At 43.7% G+C, this 15,938-nt stretch overlaps 1 protein-coding gene across 4 annotated transcripts in view; it reads left to right on the plus strand.

Annotated features, from left to right (window-relative positions):
• Positions 1-8,159, plus strand: part of Syt1 (Synaptotagmin 1) — a 123,614-nt gene extending 115,455 nt beyond the window's left edge. For all 4 annotated transcript variants that reach the window (XM_084585672.1, XM_084585669.1, XM_084585670.1 and 1 more), the window contains 2 exons: positions 135-336; positions 2,230-8,159. In XM_084585672.1, coding sequence (XP_084441798.1) covers positions 135-326 — 192 coding nt within the window. In that variant the 3' untranslated portion in view covers positions 327-336; positions 2,230-8,159. The remainder of the gene's footprint in view (positions 1-134; positions 337-2,229) is intronic.
• The last annotated feature ends 7,779 nt before the right edge of the window (positions 8,160-15,938 follow it).

Here is a 15,938-nt window from a genome sequence, read left to right on the forward strand (position 1 = left end):
ATCAGATGACAATCAAAATAAACATCCATGTAGTGCAGATAAAATGCGTTCACACATAGAGCAAAAGTCCTGCGTACACAGCAACGGGAAGCGTCTCCTGTTTGTTTCTCGGTCTATTTATTTCTCGTATGCAGAAGGTGCAGTTGGTTGTCACGGTGGTCGACTACGACCGCATCGGGACGTCGGAACCCATCGGGAAGGTTGTGCTGGGCTGCAACGCCACGGGCACCGAGCTCCGTCACTGGATGGACATGCTGGCGTCTCCGCGCCGTCCCATCGCGCAGTGGCATTCGCTCAAGGAGCCCACGGACGGACAGGACAACTGAGCCACCGCAGGTAACCACTCAACTTCTTCATGACGTCTATGCATGTCCTAGCTCAACTAAAATAACCTCGGTCAAGGTCTGGACATTTAAACAAGCGAGCCCACTGGTTCAGTCAGGTATCGCAGATAGTCTCTACAAAAATCTTATTGACGCGAACCCTGAAAAATAGCAAATATATAAAAACCTGGCGCGCTCTCTTTCGGACATCCAATACTCCTCCTGCTCTGCATCCGGATCTACGCAAAGACGCAATTCGCTTAAACGACACGTTTTTGTTCCTTTCTCTAACTGAGGGGAAAAGAGCGGGCGTAGACCGCACATTTCTTCATCCTTGCTGTGCTACGTTTTCTAGTACCTATCGACCAGGTGAAAGTGGAAATCCGAGGCGTCGTGTCTCGTACTCACTCCGCTGCCATAGGCGTGTCTCCGCATGGTTTTACTTTCTTTTTATCATTATTCCTGAATGAACACTCGCGCGGGGGTCCATTCGATTATTAGCTTCCCGGTTCCAACGAAGAACAACCCTTCAAGGTAGCCCAAGCTTAACTTGCTCCCCAACTTGGTGACTTCCTCCCCTAGCGGAGAAACGCGACCTAGGCCTAAGCGAAAGCGAGAAGGGCCACACCAAGCGGGGCCATGGCTACAGGCCTCTGGCCACCACAGGTGCAGGATGGCGAATTGCGGTGGCGGAGACTAGTAGAGAAAGCATGAGAGTGGAGAACATCGGAGATGAAAGGAAAGAGAATCCCGACGAAACAGCTTAATTTCTAGGACTGTAATTCTGCTCTCATTAATTAATATTTTCAAAACCATTATGCGGCTGCGCTTGCCAGAGAATGTCTCGTTGTCGCGGAGGAAGACAATCTTTTCGACCAGAAGGGAGCTAGTAGCACCCTAAAAGGCTGAGCTTGAAGCACGTTTTGTTCATAGCAAGTAACCATTTACAAGGAAGTGCCGAATAACCGTTTCTGATACCAACTGTTGTTCTCATTTACCGCGGACTGTTCTGCTCATCTCGCCTGCAGTTCACACCAGCGATTGCAAGGTACACTGCTGCCCCATTTGGTCCTTACGTTTTAGTAGCCGGAACTCTCATTTAGGAAAACTACCACACGCACGGCCTAAACAGTGAAACTAATGGTAAATAAAATCACTAAAATATTAACCACTTGTTTCGGTAACCATTGTTAATTCGTGAGCGTTAAAAAGCTAAAAATAGACGGCCAACCAAACAAAGTCGGCCAATGGAGCAAACTAGAATAAAAAAGGACAAAGAACACACATTCACTATTGGAAGGCTTATACTCCGCTTGTTGGGTAATACGTTTTCATATCAGCATCATTCAAAGCGCAAAGTTTTTTCCCTGTCGTTTCTGCTGTAGCCCTTATCTTAGGACTTTATACTTAGTTCTTAGACTGTTAGGCGCGCCTCAATTGTTAGAGGCCCACTGCGCAGTCGTAAGAAGCCCGCATTCGAAATGTACAGTCGTGAGCACAAGTAGTACACAACGCTCAGCCAGTGAGAGGGCTCGGGAAAAATGCATTGAAATGCCATCTAGCAACTGCTTAAGGGACAGCGACATCGGAACCGTGCATGTGAATAAAATGGGCACCTCCACTATTACCTCGATCTTAGATGTTGCTAGATAAAGTTGGGATGCAGTCTTCTCGAGCTCCGTCACCGGCTCAGTGTTGTATACCACTTTTGCTCACGACTGTACCTTTCCGTGGTTAGGGCTTCTTACAAATAAGCTTCCCCACAAGGCGGTATGATCGTGTTTTATCAGCAGTGGTTCATAGAAGTTTTCCTGATGCTTCCTTCATCAATCCTTCCTTCATCAATCCTGCCTGTGCAGATGATGTTACGCCCTAATGCATTTTCTTTCGAATCTTTTCCTTCCAGGCCTCAGAGGTGCAAAGGCAAAATATATAAGGCCACCCTTCTCCCAGCACTTCGCGGGTGACTCCCAGCGTCGTCGACTGAAAGCGTTGGCGAGTTGCCCGGCGTTTATTGCACCGTTGTTATTTTGTTCGTATCTCCCGTGTACCATTGTTCAAAACGTATTCCTTCGTGCGTATTCACTGTGTGTTCTCTGTTCAGGAGCAGACAGGAGATGTGTACATACCATGCTATGCGGTCTGAGCAGTTGATCACAGCATTTTTGCTTTATTGTTGGCGTAAATACGGAGATCGTGTGCGGAATATGTGCCGTGGACTGGGAGGATAATTTAAGTTGTCGTGTTAATGTGCAGTGAACTTTATTGAGTTATGCATGTGAAGAAAGAGCTCTGGCCTCATGTTTCAGGTGTCTTAAATTAACGTGTCAAGCAAAACTATGTTGAGTAATGTAGTTTCCCTAGAGGTGGATATATCAAGGTTATCGACATCCCAATTCAGCTAAAAGTTGCGCCATCTCATTTTAGCAAACCATTTTTTTGGGCTAGCACTCGGACAGCACCTATACTGGAAACACCTTTTTCACGTGTGTCAGGGTCTTTTGGATTTTATTTCGTTTCGTATGCAAATTACGTAATTTGATGAACGCGCATCAATTAAGACTAAATCCAGGCCCGATAGACAGTATGCAAAGTTGAGGAAAGTTAACGTAGTGAAGTGTATACTTTTCGCCATGCTGAAAACTGAAACCATGTTTTGCTACCTTCTTTTCGAAGCGCTCCAATAATTTGGATGCGTGTCAAGAGACCTGTTATTTATGTTCCCACGAGAAATTTCATTACGGAAGTATCCCCTGAGTTCGCAACCTAACTTGTCCTATCGGACAGTTTGTTTGTGCTGCTGGGTTTTCTTTTTTTTTTTAATCACGTCTCATTCAGAGTTGCAAGAAACGCAGATATGCAGGTTCTTGAGACACTTGTTTGAGTGGCCGTTCACATGCTATCCGCTGGTGACCGGCTTATTGTTTATTATCTGTGACTTTCTTCACCTCTCACTGTACCCTGTTCACTGTCTTCTTCAATCAGCAGAGTCGTGATTGTGCACGAGTGAGTCGGGTTTGAGATTTGTGTGCTCTTGCTATGGCCTGGTTGTGAGGGTAAAAACCGGTTCGGGACTATGCCGACTGACATCTGCCTAAAGGTGCTTCTCAAACTAAATGAAGCCCTTTTCGCTTTTTTAGGTTTTCAATGCAAAAGCGGCTCGTTTCGCATTCGCTCTTCTTTTTGTTACTTATCTGTTGTGGCAGAATTATCCCTTCCGGCATATTCCCAAGTGCTTGCAATCTCTAGTCACGTTAGATGGGTGCTTACCTTGACATACAAAGCCCTCATCTTTTCATTTACCACTAAACTCAATCCTGATAGTATAACGTTTTGTTTCCTTCCCCACACCCAAGGTTTCTAGTTTGTGACAGAGCAAAACACTAATGTCAATGCGAAGCTGTTGTTTATTAGTACATGTCCTCATCGTGAAAGGTCATGAAATGGTGACAGAATGCAGTGATGTCGGTCTGCTGGATGGCTCAGTTTAGGCCGCTCCACGTCGTATTATATACTTTGCAGTCCCTGGCTCACACCGTTTTTTATTTCTTCTGTTTTACGGTTATTTTCTATACTCTACCTTCAGTTAACTGCAGCGCAGTTCAGAGTCGCTTGCGCTAGGCCTAAGCCTACGTCGAATTTTTGTATATTGAAGTGGAAGACGCGCGTCACTTAACGTAGTAGAACTGTTAGTTAGATAAAACGCGCTTCTTAAAGAAAAGAGTGTATTGTAGATGCAGTGCTGTGGTGTGTCGTGTGAGATAGGATTTGAAGTACGCTAAAATTGTTAATCTTTTATTATGTTCTTTGCTTTTTTTATTTCTGAAGAGGCACCAGTCGTATGTTCTTCAGCTTGTGCACCGTATCTTCTTCTTGGAGAAGCAAAGAAACCGTGAATTATTCTTCCAAGCGTGCCATGTGTCAAGATTAATGCCCCCGCGACACAAAGTCGGGGGAGCTTGGCTAGTTCTTGCTGGGACTGTAAATTTTTTCGTTCCTGCTCCAAGTCTCTGTAATGACGTAGCTACAACGTAGTGGCTTAGATAACTCGATTGAATGCAGTGTCTTGTTTGGAGAGTGGCGGTAAAATGCTTAGACGTTTTGTGTTTTTGTAAGAGACGTGTGAGATGACGCCTAGTGTTTGCTTTGTACATTTTGCTTTGTCCTACTTCGCGGTAAGAATTTTCACATGAGAAGATATTTCTTGCAGAAACGGCCGATGTTGGCTCGTACTTGATCTTGTACCCTCGCGAATGTATTTTCATTTGTCTCGAAGCCCCTGCATGCCCTGCCAGTGCAGACTCCGAAGACTTCGTGGCGCAATTTCGCTGTTGTTTTTCTTGCACTCTCTTCTAATTATTTAAACTATTATCATTTTAACGAGTGACCTAATTAGTACTACCGAATGTTTTGATGTCTTCTCTTTGTGCCTGTGCCGAAAAAGTGTATCATGTCTAAATTTAAAATTTCAAAATATAGCATCAAGTAATCGAATGTTCAAAAAAACGGGTATCTCAAGATTCAGCAACGGCTAGAGAACCACGGTGTGACAGTCGAAATTTTATGCTTTGCAAACTAGTCACTTTTGGGACGTCACGCGTTTGGGAATTCTTTTTTACAACCAAGTTGGTTTCAATGCAAAGTCGTAAAAATCTCTCATTATCTCTAAAAGCTCGTCTGCGAAGGCTTCGGAGTTCCTGCCGGCAAGTGTATAACCTTCATGTCTGGTTGACTTTGCATTGTCTTGACGCCCGGTTTACACGATTTTAAGATTTGTTTCGCGCAGTTAGCGTTTCTCTTTTTGGTGATGATGATCGTATTCTCCTCTCTTGCCGCAACTGCTTCAGTGTTAAACGTTCCTGTGATCCAGTTTTACTTCAGTTCCGCCCGTCCCTCTTACTCCGACTCTGTAAGCACAGTTCGCAAGAGTTCCCTTTTAAACTTTTTCGAGCATGCCTGTTGAGGTGACAAGGAAGAAAGTTGTTATAGTGGAATTTTCTAGACCTTTGACCCCAGCGCTTACCCGTCAGTTCCGGGAAAGTGTTCGACCGCATTCCACTTTCCACTGTTTCGGAACGCCCCTTCGTTTTGCCCCCGCGCCACCCGATGTTTGCTGTTGCGGTGACAATACGCGCGTTATTGCAGGCCTCCATACTAACTACTCTACAACATTCCAGCTTCATACTGATCTCACTTAGCCGGAATCGCCTCATTACGCACGAATCTCAGGTGGAAATGCTCGCTGTGCGACTTTTATTCTGCTGAGGAAAAGCAGTGCGATATGGTCCATAAGCTTAGAAAAGCTGACTGTTGTCTTTGTTACTGGTTAAAGGCAAAAGTAAACCACGGACTCAGCTAGAGTGGCCTCTTTATTCGTGCTAATGGTTATTTAGCTGATGACTTCGCAATCGTTTTCGTCAGATCTGTTATAGCTTAAACTTTAATATCAGGTCTACGTTTGATTATTATGTATATTTCGTCATCTATGCAGTTAACCTTGATGGAGCAAAATTCATCAGCAATCTTCCCATCATTCAATTACGCAGAAATTAAAACAGACTTGCTGAGATATCCTCATGACATGACATGGCAAAGGCGATCTTGAGATGCCTTAGGTATTAAAATGGATATAAACGTAATTTATTCCGACAGGTCATTCTGTATAATTGACTGAAAGGGGTAAACAGGAAAGCCCGAAGGGAGTGTGACTTCACACATGAGATAGCAGCTCTTAACAGCCCCCGACTCCCTAAAAATTGCGTTGGTCGACAAGTTTTCAGCTGCATTACAGCAGCCGCCTCCGAGCATTTCCCCCTGAGCATTCCCTCTTGTGGCTTCTGGGCAGCTGTAGGATCCTAGCGTTTTAGTGTGTTGCTCTTTAACCTGTCATATCACTCCGCAGAAATGCATTCTAACGATGTTGACATGTCTGTTGGTGTACATGTTTATCGGTTTGTTGGACCTTCCGCGGAGACTGAGAGTCGTCACCCCTCTTACTGGAGTCGCGTGCACCGAACTGTGTTGCTTTCTCTTCGAGTGCTGTGCAAACTGTTGACGACCATGATGCTTCGGCTAAATTACGCTCTTTTCATTTTAGTCTACACCAACTTTACGACAATATCTCTCAGTAGCAAAATACTGCTGGTTGGACCTAAAATAAGAAAAGCCACTTTGTCGTCCTCGCGTAACAAGTATTTTTCTGTGAGATTGCCAAATTATGTGTTGCAAAAGGGGAACTTGTTCAATCGGACACTTTTGTGTCAGAATACACAGAAATATTATTGATGCGTTTTTTTATACAGCTGTGGCTAAATATTTCCAGAAGAATATTGCGGTCTTTGTATCAAAGATAAACCGTAACAAGTTTTTGGCATTTTTTTTTTACTACTCCTTGAAAGCACATCGAACCCAAGTTTAAGGCTTTTTTTTTTAATTCTGCACACACACTGTGCATATACCAGACGTAACGATCAGTGCTTCAAAATAACCAGCGCTTATTTTGTTAATAAAGCTGTCCTGGAAAGGCTGAGCTTGATAAATGCAGTGGTGGTTCATCACTGTTCTCATTCCGTATGTGCAGCATCTTGGTTGTTTCCCTCTGTCAACAATATGCACAGCACCCTTCAGTTTGTGCACTTGAGCGTTGGTGTGCATTAAGGAGTTATATCACGTTCACATCACCAAATATGTGACGCAGTGAATGCATGTACACTTCTCGCATATTGATATAGGCTAGGAACAACTGTGTGAAACATATTCTAAACAACGTTAGCGAATGCTCTATTATTCAATCTAGGCACTCCGCTTTCATCATGCTGGCGAAGAGAACAGATCCTTTTTCAAATGCGCTTGAATTATACGCAGTATTAAATGCTTATCTTTGCTGGTGTGACATAATGGTTATAAAACCGCGAGGAGGCATACACGTCTTGACTTCTACAATTAGTAAAGCGAAAGAGCAGCTCTGAACTAAATATTCGTTTACTAACATCTAGTTTGGGTAAATGTTTACCAGAGGCGTAAAATACGCACCAACATTGCTCTCGGAGAATCATCCCTTCAGGGGAGGACTGCTTAATATGGTCCTCGTATCTGATATTCTCAGCGATGCTTTTTATTCGAGGAAAAATTATTTTCTTTGTGTGATATCTGCACCCGTGCAAAAATAAGATCCCGCTATTGAAACTCTAAAGAAATGGGAAAAACATTAGTACCGAGGTATGCTATGTTTTGGCTTAATTATTAGCAGCGATTGTTTTCCAGAGCGGTGATGTAAACGCTGAAGAGATAAATAATGGGCTGGGTCATATCGGCTCGCAAAATATGTAACTCCTGGCACTGAAAAGAAGCCTGCTGACAGCGTTCTTTACCTTCGCGTTTCTCCTGCTGTCGTTGCCTCATGTCCCACCTACTTTTGAGTTTGTACCGTCTTGCCGTGAATGAATTTCAATGTGTTCTAATCACTGGCGAGCACTTTATTGTTTTTATCTCTTCCATATGTATATCTTGTATTATAGTGTAACAACACTGTATCGTGCTACAATGCGGTCGGTCGCCGTCCGCGCTATACTTACGTGCACACATTCTACGCAAAAAAAAAAAAAAAACTCTCCGTTCAAGCGTCGGACAAGAGACAGACTTTCGTGTACCACTGTATACTTAATTATCTAGGGCGGTGTAAAGTTATGTACATAATCGCATCTCTATGTCATAGTGTCTGCGAACGAACCGGTTGACTTCTTTGAGAAGGCTGACTCGTTTCTTTTTGTACTGTTCTTTTTTGTTTCTTTTTTTTTCTCAGCTTGTGGTCAATAAATTTATCTGAGGAGAAAATTACACGTACCGTCATTGTCATCACTTCTTGCAGGTATTCGCGACGGCCTTGTCGTTGCGGCTATCCCCCCTGCCGCTGAGCCCGGAAAAGCAGTGGTAATATTATTAGCAGCGGCAGTGCGTAGTGCCGACATACGCCGCAGGTGGCACGCGAAAAACTAAACAGCTAAGCATTGAAGCTGCCAGGTTTTTCTCTTCCAATTTTTTATTCAGCTGGAGCTAAATGAATGTTCTTCCTTTTGTGAGACCGAGGCAGATAAAAACATCGATTCCCAGCTCTAAAAGAATGGAGGGAAGCGATAAGGTTAGTTAGCGTATTGAACGGACCGCAGCCAATGGCATGTGGAGTTCTGCAACAGAGAAGCTACCTTTTCTTTCTTTTTTTCACTTTACCAAGTGTCATTACCAGCAATACAATCGATATACTTTTTAAACTCAAATATAGTTACTTATGCTTTTTGGCCGCTGTGCTTAACACGTCCAGTTATATATTCCATAAAAAGAGAAAAACTTCTTAAATTTCTTGTTTTGGAGGAGCATCGATCTTTGAGCTACATAAAGAAAACATCCTTCCTTATAGTCAATTATGCCATTTCTTTTGAGTCCAGTAAGCGCACGTCACGCGTATAGCGGTTTTCAGGTGCCATTTATACTTTTGCCTCAACTATTTAATAATAAGTGATTATGCAAGCGATTATGCTTACTGTGCGCATTATAAAACTCTGGTGCGTTCCTGAATGCACCAATGAAGGGGATGTACCGGCACTTACTTGAACTGCTAAACCATCCAGCCTATGAGTTTTTTTAGCAATGAACTAAGCCGACAAACAACAAATTGCGTGCACATGGGTCTACGCCTTGGCTGGAGGGGCTAAGGATTTACGTTTCGTTTATAAGAAAAAAAAAACGTTTAATCTCGTTCTCACGTTAACATTACGCCCCATGGCGTCGATGCTAAAAAGATCACCAAGATATGCACCCACCCATCGATGCTCAATCACTGACGAACATTATCTTTGTTTATTTATTGGTATATGGGCTATATCTGCTGAATGATTTTCCACCCAACAGAAGTCTGGCAATCACTGTTCACGTCGAGAGCGATTGCGCGATTTTGTCCACCGTTTTTTAAAAGGGCGCTGGCTGAAAGTCACAGCGAGATCTACTGCAGGGGCCCACAGAATGTTGCGCAACACCGAAAGCACAAATAAAGATTACTTTCCTCCTCACATCTGGAAAGTGCGTGGCCTGACTTTGGGAGCCACATACATTCGGCTGTCGGCAAGTACAACTCACACGTCGTAATTCATGCGTAGCTATCTGCTTCAACTCACAAATAAATAATTAGGCATTTCTGACTTTTCCGTGTGCCTAGAACTTTTTCGGGTGCCTATAGACTAAAAGGTTGCATCCAATATCATAACGCTATAGGCTCACCTCTAAGAAATCGTATGCGGCTCCTCGACGGTAGTACCTTGCAGCTGTCAGCGGCCATCAAAGCAGCATCCTTAGTTGTACCTCAGTTACAAAGTCGAAGCCGTATCGCAATTCGGTCGCATCGAACACGTATATCCGCAATTTCAATAATTCAGGAAAAGAGAAACATTTATGCTCCAAATTTCTCCCTATCATTCATGCTAGTTCCACATTCTCGGTAAAGTGAACATGTAAAGAGCGAACATGTTTCTCTCAATAAAGTTGGAATTAACTGGGCCCTATTTAATACAAATGCCATTGGTGGAATGAACACTAGCAGAAAAGCATTTCGAAAGGCACATGTCACGAATCATTTATTTCAGCGTTTTTTCATAAATATTTAACATACTGCATTGAACCCTGGGGTTTCCCCCTTGCATCATAACAAACAAAAGTCAGCATCCTTCAGAAAAGGGCTATTGGAATAATATTGTTACGCTGCTTAGCGGATTACAGAGGAGCTGGAGATGAAGAAAGAAGAACAGAAGGCACGTGCTTATCGGATCTGGGTTCTGAGGCGCCTGCAACCAGTTTTCAATCGTAAAGCATTCGCCTGCATTAAAACCATTTCATCCGCTGCAATATTCATCATCATCATCACCATCAGCCTGATTATACCCACTGCAGGGCGAAGGCCTCTCCCATATCTCTCCACTTAACCCGGTTCTGTGCTAGCTGCATCCACTTGACCCCTGCGAACTTCTTAATCTCATCCGCCCACCTAACTTTCTGCCGCCCCCTGCTACGCTTTCCTTCCCTTGGAATCCAGTTTGTTACCCTCAGCGACCATCGGTTATCCTCTCTTCGCACTACATGTCCTGCCCATGTCCATTTCTTCTTCTTAATTTCCACTAGAATGTCGTTAACTTGAGTTATTTCTCTGACCCACTCTGCACGCTTTCTATCTCTTAATGTTACCCCTACCATTTTTCGTTCCATAGCCCTCTGGGTTGTCCTCAACTTAAGTAGAACTCTCTTGGTTAGCCTCCACGTTTCAGCCCCATAGGTGAGTACAGGCAAGATGCAACTGTTGTATACTTTCCTCTTGAGCGATACCGGTAAGCTGCTAGTCATAATCTGCGAGTGCTTGCCAAATGCGCTCCATCCCAATCTTATTCTTCTTGTTATTTCCTTTTCATGGTCCGGATCTGCGGTTACTACCTGTCCTAAGTAGATATATTCGCCTACTACTTCCAGTATTTCGCTACCTAATGTAAACTCCTGTTCCTTCCCGAGGCTGTTGAACATTACCTTAGTCTTCTGCATATTGATTTTCAAGCCTACCTTTCTACTTTCCCTGTCTAGGTCATCAATCATTATTTGCAGTTCATCTCCCGAGTTGCTTAGCAAGGCAATGTCATCAGCAAATCGCAGATTACTGAGGTATTCTCCATCTAGCCTTATCCCTAACTTCTCCCATTCCAAGTCTCTGAATACTTCCTCTAAACAAGCTGTGAATAGTACTGGGGAGATTGTGTCTCCTTGCCTAACACCTTTCTTTATGGGAATTTTGTTACTTTCTTTATGCAGAACTATGGTTGCTGTGCAGCCACTATATATATCTTCCAGCACTTTCACGTACGGCTCGTCTACCCCCTGATTTCGCAATGCCTGCATCACCGCCGAGGTTTCAACTGAGTCAAATGCTTTTTCGTAATCAATGAATGCTATGTATAAGGGCTGGTTATATTCCGCGCATTTTTCTATCACCTGATTGATGGTATGGATATGATCGATAGTAGAGTACCGTTTCCGAAACCCTGCTTGATCCTTTGCTTGATTGCAGTCTAAGGTTGTCCTGATTCTATTAGCGATTACCTTAGTAAATACCTTATACGTAACAGACAGTAAGCTGATTGGTCTGTAATTTTTAAGGTCCTTAGAGTCCCCTTTCTTGTGAATGAGGATAATGTTTGCATTCTTCCATGCTTCCGGTACCGTCGATGACACCAGGCACTGCGTATACAGGGTGGCCAGTTTTTCTAGCACGATATCCCCCCCGTCCTTCAGCAAATCTGTAGTTATCTGATCCTCTCCAGCTGATTTCCCCCTTTTCATAGTTTCTAGTGCTTTCTTGACCTCGTCCTTCGTCACTGGTGGAACGTCTGACTGTCTTTCCCTACCGCCAATCTCATTACGGTCCTGACTACTTTGGCTGCTGTAGAGATCTGTATAGAACTCCTCGGCTACTTTGACTATCTTGTCCATATTAGTGATGACGTTGCCCGCCTTGTCCCTTATCGCATAAATCTGGTTTTTGCCTATGCCCAATTTCTTCTTTACCGCTTTAAGGCTTCCCCCGTTCTTTACAGCATGCTCAATTTTCTCCATGTTATACTTCCTTATATCGGCCACCTTGCGCTTATTGATTAGCTTTGATATCTCGGCCAATTCGATCTGGTCTGTTGGATTGGAAGCTTTCATACTCTGCCGTTTCTTAATCAAATCTTTCGTCTCCTTAGACAGCTTACCGGTATCCTCTCTAACTATCCTACCGCCTACTTCTACCGCGCACTCAGTAATGATATCTCTGAAATTATTGTTCCTTGCCTCTAGGGTAATGTCGCCATCCTCAGTTAGAGCGGAATACCTATTCTGTAGCGAGATCCTGAACTCTTCTGCCCTCCCCCTCACCGCTAATTCGTTGATGGGTTTCTTTCTTACTAATCTATTGCGTTCCTTCTTCAGATTTAGGCTAATTCGGGACCTCACCATCCTGTGGTCACTACATCGAACTTTCCCGATTACCTCTACATCCTGCACAATGGCGGGGGTTGAACACATTATGAAGTCGATTTCATTTTTAGTCTCTCCGTTAGGACTTTTCCATGTCCATTTTCGGTTCTTCCGTTTGCTAAAGAAGGTATTCATGATTCGTAAGTTATTGCGCTCTGCAAACTCAACTAGTAACTCCCCCCTGCTATTCCTAGAACCAATGCCATAGTCACCTACTGCCTTGCCTCCTGCCTGTTTTTTCCCTACCTTGGCATTGAAGTCGCCCATTAGTACAGTATACTGCGTCTTTACTTTTCGCATTGCCGATTCTACATCTTCATAGAAGCTTTCAACTGCCTGGTCATCATAACTACATGTAGGTGCATAGGCCTGTACAACCTTCAGTTTATACCGCTTATTAAGCCTAATTACGATGCCTGCAACCCTCTCATTAATACTATAGAATTCATCTATATTACCCGCTATATACTTATTGACAAGGAAACCTACTCCTAGTTGTCGCCTCTCTGGTAAACCTCGATAACACAGTACATGCCCATCCTTCAGTACAGTATATGCCTCATTCGGCCTCCTAACCTCACTAAGCCCTATGACATCCCATTTCATGCCCTCTAGTTCCTCTAACAGCACTGCTAAACTAGCTTCACTAGCTAGGGTTCTAGCATTAAACGTTGCCAGGGTCAGTTTCCAATGGCGGCCTGTCCAGCGGAGCCAGGCTTTCTTAGCACCGCCTGCTGCGTCACAGGTCTGACCGCCGCCGTGGTCAGTTGTTCCGCAGCCGCTGGTGACTGAGGGCCGAGGTTTTATGGAGCTTATCATAGGAGGTTGTGGCCAATTACTGCACCAGGGTGGCCAACTCCTGTTCTGGCGAGGGAGTGCGTTGCCGGAGGTGTTCACCGGCATCAGGTCGCACCCCAAACCTGTATATGCAATTCCATCGACACGCGGATTTTTTATTTTTTTTTTTCATCCGGTGGAGAATTGCGCGGCACCGGGATTTGAGCCCCGGTCCTCTTGCATGCGAGGCGGATGTTCTACCGCTACGCCACCGCTGCAATATTATCTTCTCCCAAAGCAACACCCTCCAAACCGTTATTCAACGAATTAACATAATCCCATTCAACATCGCCCGCGATTAAAGAACTGACATTTTAGTCCACCTAATAATTAGCACAAACACTCTGCATCCGTCTTCTATGTACATCGTTCCCAGTCGTGAGACTAGATAGGCACAGCATAATAGTTTTAAATTGTCAATATCTCATATCATATACGGGCGGCGCTCAGTATCTTTCACTGGTGCCAACATATAGAATAACGTACTGTGTAAGTTTAAACAATCTGCGAACGTCGTGTCCTCACTAAAAAGATACCACCCCTGCAAGGAATTTTAAGTGTTAAACTAAATCCATGTTGTTCATATATTACCAGCATTGCTCCTGAAGTGATATTGCTTTATTATTAACGATGCTTGTAATGGATCTATCACAAGCCGTAGCGGTTAAGGATCCATGTGACTTTTCAGCACCTTTGTAAGCATTTTTGTGAGAAAAAAGCGTTCTCATTCTGATGTTCCAATTACGCACGTATTAAGCATTGGGCCATGCGAGTGCATTTTAAGGTGTACAATATGCAGTCCGGCAGTTTCACAATTTCAGTTCGAAAAGAAAAATATCATAAAAGTAATACAAAGCGCCAAGGACAATGCCAAATTCGTTCAAATAGAAAAAAAAATTTAATAATTCGAATTGCATGCAGAAAGGGGTAGACTGCTCGCCAGCAAGGTACAGTTCTATTCTGAATCAATTATGTGCGTGCTACCTGAAGCTTTGCTCAGAACGCTGTAGCACGGGCCATCAAAACGACGTAGTCGGCTGCCATTATCGTTAAAGGGCTCCATTACATAATATTGATGGCCAATTTGGCAGATAGACAGCACTATACCGCTAGGTAGAGCTTATTTAGCTGCCATTGCGCGTATTATATACCTGTCAATTAAAGGGAAGTGGTGGTTGCTCGTGTTGCATACATTGCAATAGGCACTAGGCAAGCATCTTAAAATTGGATTTTCAAACGAGCTTTCTTTGCGTATAAAGACGCCTACTGTACAAAACAGAGGCGGTAAAGTCACTGCATTTCGTTTGACAGCGTATCAGCGAAAAAGGGGAAGATGTGCAGTAGAACACTGAGCAACCAATGGTACAGGTTAACGCTTGTGCTGACCGAGCTCGCGGCCTTCTGAAGTGCAATGAAGAATGTCGAAACTAAATCGGTCTCAACTTAAGACCCCTTAACAAAGCCCTGTTTTGCCAAAGTTCATTTTATTTCCATCTGGCCATGATTTAGGCGAAAAGAAAACGGAAGGTAGCAAACAAACGGCAATGACAATTACAGCACCATTCACCTCGTCGCCACCGCCAGCCACTTCGTTGTCGCAGCATGCAGTGTGGCCGAGTGAGGGCCACTTTTTCTTTGAATGCCGCAGTCATGGGCAGTATCGAAGATACATCTATCTTCCATACTATCTTTAGATACATTTTGTGTATCGGTATTAGGTATCACCTGCTGAAAATGAAAGTATCGGAGTATCGATGTCGAAAATACATGTTTAAAGTATTGTGCATTTTGAAGATACTCGATACTAAAGAAAACTTCAATATTGAAACCACTGGGAGACTTTGGGTCTACTGCGCTCACTCAGACGGTAGTACAGGCCCTAAGAAAGCTCAGTGTGTAGTACCGCCTCAGTTCTCTACAAATGCCCCGGGCCCTCAGCGTCACATTTCCAGACTCCCTTTCTCTAAACCTCACAGAGACAAAGGTAAGTAGCTTCTCACGAGGTGCTCAACTTATAAGCACTGATTGCTTACAGCGAGGCTGCTAAGCGTTTACCATACACACAGAGAGATATGAAAAAAGCGAAAACGCAAAGCGAACACGCAGTAGAGATCACGCACACGACTATACCCGCTCTTCCCACCCTTTGCCATCTGCCTCCCGCCTCTGTTGTGTTTAATTCTCGTCAAGCAGGGCCCTCAGTGTGTTGTCGGATGCAGTAGCACAGCTCAAAGCCCCTGTGCTCCGTGTGCCGGCTCTGCTTGGTGGCAAGAACACAAGCTGCTGAGGCCTCAGCCACCACGATGCAGTCGGCTAACCACGTTCCTGTATTTACGGCATTTCACGGAAAACAAATCCATTCTTTTTAACTGCAGAGGGAACAAGCTTACTGTAGAATTTTTTGTGGAAAAAATATACAACCAAACTTTTATGAAATGAACGACACGAAAGTTATGTATGAAATTTCCAAGCACAGTTCAAATAACATATTATGCCTTGTCAAACATTTTTTTTTTTTTTTTTGCAAAAACATTTTAGCACACCTTGAAAAAACTTGTAATTATATCTCTGTCTTAAAAAAAAAACTTCTATTTTTGCAATATGCGAAATGATTGACACTATATTAGCCACTTTCTGTTAAAAAAGATGCTTCTATCTTTTATCTCCAACCAGCCGTATTTCTCCCGCGACCCTAGTGAAGCTCTAGTTTCTGAAGTACCTATAGGATGCTTG

The sequence above is a fragment of the Amblyomma maculatum genome, chromosome 11, assembly GCF_055883805.1.
Source record: "Amblyomma maculatum isolate TAMU_Amacu chromosome 11, ASM5588380v1, whole genome shotgun sequence".
Taxonomy (NCBI): Eukaryota; Metazoa; Arthropoda; class Arachnida; order Ixodida; family Ixodidae; genus Amblyomma; species Amblyomma maculatum.